General features: G+C 34.2%; 1 protein-coding gene across 1 annotated transcript; it reads left to right on the top strand.

The window, feature by feature from the left end:
• Positions 1-1676: 1676 nt before the first annotated feature.
• Positions 1677-7024, top strand: LOC106759888 (SH3 domain-containing protein 2). Its single transcript, XM_014643268.2, has 10 exons — positions 1677-1896; positions 3190-3312; positions 3414-3483; positions 3920-4071; positions 5050-5151; positions 5297-5497; positions 5611-5673; positions 5806-5958; positions 6046-6120; positions 6750-7024. Exons 1-10 carry the CDS (start codon positions 1837-1839, stop codon positions 6864-6866), a joined length of 1116 nt encoding a protein of 371 aa, XP_014498754.1. The 5' UTR covers positions 1677-1836; the 3' UTR covers positions 6867-7024.
• Positions 7025-7318: the final 294 nt, after the last annotated feature.

Genomic DNA, 7318 nt, shown 5'->3' with positions numbered 1-7318 from the left:
GGCTACGTGGTTCATACCGTCCGGACAGTGTCGTAGTAGTCAGTCATAAGTTAATCTACTTAGTATGCATGTATAGGAATTGTATGTCTGCATGAATGATTTGGTTTTGTTTGTATGTTTACTTGTATGATGAAACGATTAATTAAATTTACATAAGCTTACCCTTATCTGTTTCGTCTTTGTCTATGTTGTCGTTCGGTATCCGACCGTTCGGTTATTCTCTTCATTGCAATGATCATCCTTTTGGGATGTGAGCAGAGGATACCTTGGAAGCTACTTTGGAAGACACTCTGGAGGATGCTGTGCAGGCTGAGCAACCCGTGGAGGCCGTACCTGAAAGCTATGCAGACCCATCCGGCCTTTAGACTAGTTTATTTTATTTTCTTTTAGTTAACTAGCCGTCCGGTTCTGGTTTTGTAAAACCGTTCGGTCTATTTTGTAAATACTATATTTAATCTAACTGTTGTACAGTTTTAAATTTTAATGATATTTTCCTATCTCTTTCACCTTTATGCTTATTCACTACTGTTCTCCTTTATTGTTCATGTTAACTCCTAAAATGAATTATAGCTTTGGTTATATTTATTGGGATGTTATATATATATATATATATATATATATATATATATATATATATATATATATATAATTTTAAATGTAAGTTTTAATTAAACTATGCACTAAATACTGAAACTAAATATTAATTATCTTTAATATCTAATTGATTCAGATTTCATCTGTGTAATATTAGTTATTAGAGATGTTTAGTGTTATTTTCAATTTCGGAAAAAAAAGTAACCATTAAATTATGTAATGTAATTAATTTTTCTAATTAACAAAAATCTTATAATGTTAGTAATCATTGAATTAAAAAATATATTTGCTAATCATAAAAAATGTTACTTGTGATGAGTATTTAAAGAAGTACATTTCGCAGAAAATTATACCACCAATGGAATAAATAGTTGCTGATTAAAAAAAAAAGAAATAAATAGTTGTTAAGTTACATTTCTTAATTTTTTTTAATGAGATAGCACTAAAATTTATGCTAATAAATTATTTTAAACTTAATAAAATTGGATTTAAAATTGTATCATTCATAGTAAACTCTAATTAGTTTAACTAAAAATATCGTTCCAAAATATGATTAAATGTAAAAAATTCACTGTTAAATTAAAATAGTCTTACACATAGGTATATATAATATAGACTTCAATGTTACAAATTCATTAAATTGTAAACACGTGAAGGCGTGAAGAGGCTTGGAGTAGGTTGACATGTTCACTCATTCAAATGCAGTTATTATTTTGTACCACTTTTTGAAAGGGAGAAAAGTAAAAGAAAAAAATGTTTAAATTATATTTTCTTAATCTGTAAGACGATTTTTTTTTTAGAATTTAAGCTTATATGTTTTAAAAAATTACAATTTTATATGTTTTGTTCACGTTAGACTTAACATATTTTTTTAAAATACTAAAAAGAAAGAATCTAAGGAATTAAATTTATACAATAAAAATAAGCATGTAAATTTGACAAATGAATCAAACATAGAGTTTTAAGAATATCAGACCAAAATTATAGAAAATTTTACAAAATTAAATTTGCTATTTAATAATATAATAATTTATAATATATAAAAAGCCAACCAATGTGCCCAGGGAAGGAACAACCAAAGCCCCTGTCTATAACATATACAATGAAATAATTTTCAAGGCAATTTGTTTGAAAAACCTCTGTCTGTCTCTCCGTTTTCTCTGTTTTCTGTAATATTCAAACAATTTTCCTACTGGTAGCAGTGTACGCCGGCGGTGGAAGGTTCGATCAAAAAGATTCTGAATGGAAGCTATCAGAAAGCAAGCCTCCAAACTTCGAGAACAGGTCGCTCGCCAACAACAGGTTCCCTCTCTCTTTCTCTCCGAATAAACCTATTTCGATAGCCAGATCTTTCTCCGATCAACGCAAATGCATCTCTTCCAATAGATCAATACAAATACACGCATCTTCAATTCGATTAGGATTATTATTTACTTCGCATCGATAATTCCGATTTCTGACCAACCTTGTCGTACACTTGAATTGCGGAAATGGTTAAGAAATCTTGTAATGTTTGATTCACCAAACTCTTAGAATAATAAGCTTAACTTTAAGCTGCTCCGTCGCCGATTTCGGAAACACTGCATAGATTAGCACCTGATCGGTGAATTAGCAATTCGTTCAGTTACATTAAGTTTCTACGTGAAATAAGCTTTTTGAGATACCTGAACTTATAGATTTTTTTGTATTGATCTGATGATGTTCCGAAGGGAAGGTGGCTTTAATATTTGGTAAGTAAGTTGTTTTGGAATTGCCATGGTTTTTGATTGACTACGAGCTTGGTAATCAAATACATTGTTTAGGGTAAAATGCATTTTTAATCCCTAATTATATGGCTTAATTTGGACTTAGTTGTCTAAACAGTTGTTAGTTCTTTTTCCTTTATTACCACTAGTGACGATGTGACAAGCATCCACCGTAGGATGGTCACTTACTAATATGATGGTGCCGGTAGACGTGTGTAGCATTTCTACCAAGTGCTGTACAAGAGCCTATAATTATATTATGCACATGTAATGCAAAAAATCAGTGTTATATTTTAATCATATATTATGTTCATTCCAAAAGATAGAAGGGTAGAAACATGTCCTTGTGTTTAAAGGCCAATTTGTCATGTCTTAGCATCTGACTGAATGCATCTCTCAGCAAAAATCCAGAAAGTATTAGATAATCTTTGATGCACTAGTATTTGTATCTTACGCAGAGATTAATCTAACAAGGGTACACTGCTATGCAATTTACTGTCCTCCTAAGTCATGGTGCTGGGATGAATATTAATTGGATCCATAGATATGGCCTTGGCCCCTCCTACCCCAAACGGGAAAGTAAAAGAAAGTAAAATTTGAGATAAAGAAAAATAGTTTACACCCAATACTGTTTTACAATATCAGTAACCTGTCCCTGTAAGACATTGGAACACTTAATTAAAGAGGTTTCATTTATTTGACTGTGGTCTGAAATATGACGATTACCATTTCTCGTGAATGGGGTGAGTGTATGTATGTGTATGCACACACATACAGTTGATTTTTTGCTTTAGATGATTTTTCGCTTTCTTCCCCTATTGAGGTTTTAACCACAATTATTGCTATTTAGGCTGTGCTTAAACAGTTTGGGGCTGGGGGATATGGAGGCTCAGATAATATGGTTACTGATGAGGTGGAACTTCAACAACATCAGAAACTTGAGAAACTTTACATATCAACACGGGCTGGAAAGGTTACTTGGTTTTTCTGTACCAATACTCTATTTTTGTTCATTTTTTTTATCTCCATTTATACGCTCTCTCCTTGGCTGATATGAAATATATTGTTTTTCAGCATTATCAAAGGGATATTGTCCGTGGTGTGGAAGGTTATATTGTAACTGGATCCAAGCAAGTTGAAATAGGTCAGTTTGGTTGGTAAATTTTGTTTGTAGTTAGTTTTTGGAACAGAGTGTATGACATTGTGTAAGACAAGAAAAAGGAGGGTGGGGTGGAAATTGTGCTTAAGATTAGAGAAATTGGAGTGCTGTTAGAAGGAATGAGAGATCAATTATAGGAGAGGTAATAGAATGTAAAGTAGACAGAAAGCTATTGAAGAGGATAACTGCAATAATGGGATAGGAATCGGAGTGAGAAATAATGGCAAGGCAGAACAGAATTTTTGGGAGTAAGTTGGTAGCTTAGGCCACGGAGGGTATAATCAGCTAAGGTTGTTATCGTATATTTCTGCATTTTTTTTCTGGCATGTGTTTCCATATGTTGTGTTGTTTTTCCCTGTAATGGAGATTTTTTCCCTTTGAGTATTGTTATTGAGTTACCACCATATGTGTTATTTAACAGGAACAAAGTTATCAGAAGATAGCAGGAAATATGGTGCAGATAATACATGTACCAGTGGTAGTACGTTATCAAGAGCAGCGCTAAACTATGCACGTGCCCGTGCACAAATGGAGAAGGAGCGTGGGAGCTTACTAAAAGCACTTGGAACACAGGTAAAAAATGCCCTAGCACATGCACACTCGTACATCATAGCATTCTGAAGTTAAAAAGTTTCGTGCCAGTACATGTGATTTTTGTGCTAAAGTAATGTGTACCAAAGCATTTTAAAATACAATCCTAGTTATATATTGTCACTGTTTGGACTGATACTACATATTTTCCGGTTTTGCTGCCTTACCTTTAATCTGGGCTCCACTGTCTCTGGGGAAGCTGTGTAATATCAAGCAGTTCCCCGAATCCTCTAAGTAGTTTATTAACTTGAAATTTAAGTAGTGATATTTATTTTACTGTATACATTTCTACCATTTCCCTCTCGAGATATTATATCTTTTAGCTTCTGTTATATTATACACACTGCACACCATTATTGTGCCTGATAAAGATAAGTAGGAATAATAGGGCTTTATGACATTAACCAGTATCTTCCGTTTATGCATGAATCCATCATACAGTCATTGATAATTTTATGAAAGGTTCTGATCTGGTGTCGGACATGTACATGTAATTCTTGGATTTAACCCTAACTGAACTATTTTATCTAGAATGAATAAGAGACAGAATTATAGATGTTTAAATGAGAGAGAGAGAGAGAGAGCTTTGTTACTGTAGTAACATTGCGGATTTGTGACCTAGGCCATAGGTTCACATCTAAGGAAGCCCCATTTCCAATTGCAATGATAAATTATGTACATATATTCTTCCCTGGCAAACCACGTTAGTTGGGAGTCTCGTACATTTCTATAGATGTTTAGATTTGGCATCACTGCTTTAATGCTTGGATTCCGTCCTACTGAACTATTTTATTGACTCTGAATGGCCACAAATGCTCTAATTTATTTAATCTATGCTAGGTCCTGTCCTAACTTTAATTGAATTTAATGGTTGACACATACATTCACCACATTAGTCTTTCTTGCTTATTGACCTAATCTTTCGGAGACTGAACATTTTCAGTTTTGGTTGATGCTTAGGTTGCGGAGCCCTTAAGAGCGATGGTGATGGGAGCACCATTGGAAGATGCCCGACATCTTGCTCAACGATATGACAGAATGAGGCAGGAAGCTGAAGCCCAGGTACCTGTAAATTTATGTTTCACTTTATTGTATATTTTTCATTTGTCACCAGCTTACTTTTTGGTAAATGTCGGAATAAGTAAATATTTCATCGATGATTTTTTTCTGTGTACTTTGTAATTACATTGTTTTTAAACCTAGACAGGCTATTGAAGTTTCCAAACGCCAGGCAAGAGTAAGAGAAACACCAGGCAATACTGAGAATGCTATGAAACTGGAAGCAGCTGAAGCAAAGCTCCAAGACCTAAAGACAAACATGGCCATATTGGGAAAAGAAGCAGCTGCTGCAATGGCTGCTGTTGAAGCGCAGCAACAGAGGTTAACCCTCCAGCGTCTTATAGCTATGGTATTACAGTTTTGCCATATTATGCTGCAGTTCTTATGTTTTAAAATCTTCAATCTAAGTTATCACAAATTATTACTGCCACTTGAATCCAATGTTCTATTTTTAATATTAAGGTTGAAGCAGAGCGAGCATATCATCAAAGAGTACTCCAAATACTGGATCAGCTAGAGGGAGAGGTAATCCATTGTATCCGTTGGTCATTTTTTCATCATGTTCTCAATATAAAAGTGAAATATGCCATTAGCAAGTTACATAATTTTCTTTCGGTATCAACATATGATTGTATGACATTTATATTTGAATAACAGATGATATCGGAACGACAGCGGATTGAAGCCCCTCCTACACCAAGTGCGGATAACAGCATGCCACCACCTCCATCATACGAAGAAGTAAATGGTGTATATGCTTCTCAAACACATAATGGCTCAACAGATAGTATGGGTTACTTCTTAGGAGAGGTTAGATTTTTGCTTGTGCAAAAATTAGATATTCTGCTAAAATAATAAGTGATTGCTTACTTTATTTTCTGCTGTTTACTCATGCAGGTTTTGTTTCCCTACCATGCGGAGTCAGAAGTTGAATTGAATCTATCAGTTGGGGATTACATTGTTATTAGAAAGGTTTGTCACTTACCAAGTCTAACATTACATCTTTTGGTGAACCAAAAAGGATGTCATCTTATTTGAAGGAATCAAACCACGATCCTCTACCTCATATCTCCAGCACCGTATTCTCTGTGGCCAAAATCTGAACCATTTATTTACATTTTCTCTGTTTCTTTGAGTACTATGTGCCAACTGATCCACGGCTGAGATTTGCTGTAGACAACTTGTTGCAGAAGATCTTTTTCCTTGGGGGAGGTCGATTTTTTTTCCTTGGGGGAGGGTGCTTTATATTTGGCTTGTTTTGGTATTTACAAACCTGTAAAATCAAAATTTTGAAATTGGAGGTGTGAAAAAGGCTGTAAACTACATGTATACCATCTAACATGATAGCGGAAAACAGTTGATTAAGTTGTCAGTTATGAATGAATGATTCAACACCACAATGATTGTTTGGTCATTTTGCTTGTACCTTATGTCATGACATACTTGTCTTGGCTATAAAGGAATTATGGTCCTACAAGAGCCTGTATCCTTTGTGTATCACGTTCGTGTTATATTTAAAAGAGGCTTTGGTTATGGTGCTGGTGGGGATGGGTTTCCCTAAAATCACATTAAATTGTTCCTAATATGACTCTGATTGACAGGTGACCAACAATGGATGGGCTGAGGGCGAATGCAAAGGGAAAGCAGGTTGGTTTCCATTTGGTTACGTTGAAAGAAGGGAGCGAGTCCTTGCAAGTAAGGTAGCTGAAGTGTTTTGATTATTTTTCTGCTGATCAGGGTTGAGTTGGTGGTTTCTTCCCCCAAGGGTTTTGTATGTGTGTAGGTTTTGTATGTGTGTATGTTTTGGTTTGTGCTTCATGGATACCAATTGATTTGTGATATATAGATGATGACAACTTCTTTCTTCTGATTATCAGTTGATTTATGTAGTATTGAAATCATTTGTAGCTATGATTTCATTTAAGTATTAAAATATTTATACTCTTTCCCGTGTTTAAGAAAAAAAATTCGTAGCTAAATCCATGTGTGAATGAATAACTTGATTATCCATAGTCATATTATATTATACAATTGGCACTTGTATACTTTTTAATTAAATTAAATAGAATGCTTTTCTTTTCTTGCTTAGGTATTTTCAGCATTCTTGTCTTTGTTTGGTACTGTGCATTTAAAATTGGGTACTGATTTCTGATACTGAGCCTACTTTTAG

Source organism: Vigna radiata, chromosome 5 (assembly GCF_000741045.1).
Source record: "Vigna radiata var. radiata cultivar VC1973A chromosome 5, Vradiata_ver6, whole genome shotgun sequence".
Classification (NCBI taxonomy): Eukaryota; Viridiplantae; Streptophyta; class Magnoliopsida; order Fabales; family Fabaceae; genus Vigna; species Vigna radiata.
Note: the sequence above shows the minus strand (reverse complement) of the source record. Positions and strands in the feature narration are given on the sequence as shown.

What these genes read in the sequence shown, in the direction of transcription:
- LOC106759888 (XM_014643268.2), top strand. Translation starts at nt 1,837, where the DNA reads ATGGAAGCTATCAGAAAGCAAGCCTCCAAACTTCGAGAACAGGTCGCT. An exon ending in GGCAGGAAGCTGAAGCCCAG is followed by an intron (nt 5,152 to 5,296) that starts GTACCTGTAAAT and finishes AAACCTAGACAG; the next exon opens with GCTATTGAAGTTTCCAAACG. An exon ending in ATTACATTGTTATTAGAAAG is followed by an intron (nt 6,121 to 6,749) that starts GTTTGTCACTTA and finishes TCTGATTGACAG; the next exon opens with GTGACCAACAATGGATGGGC.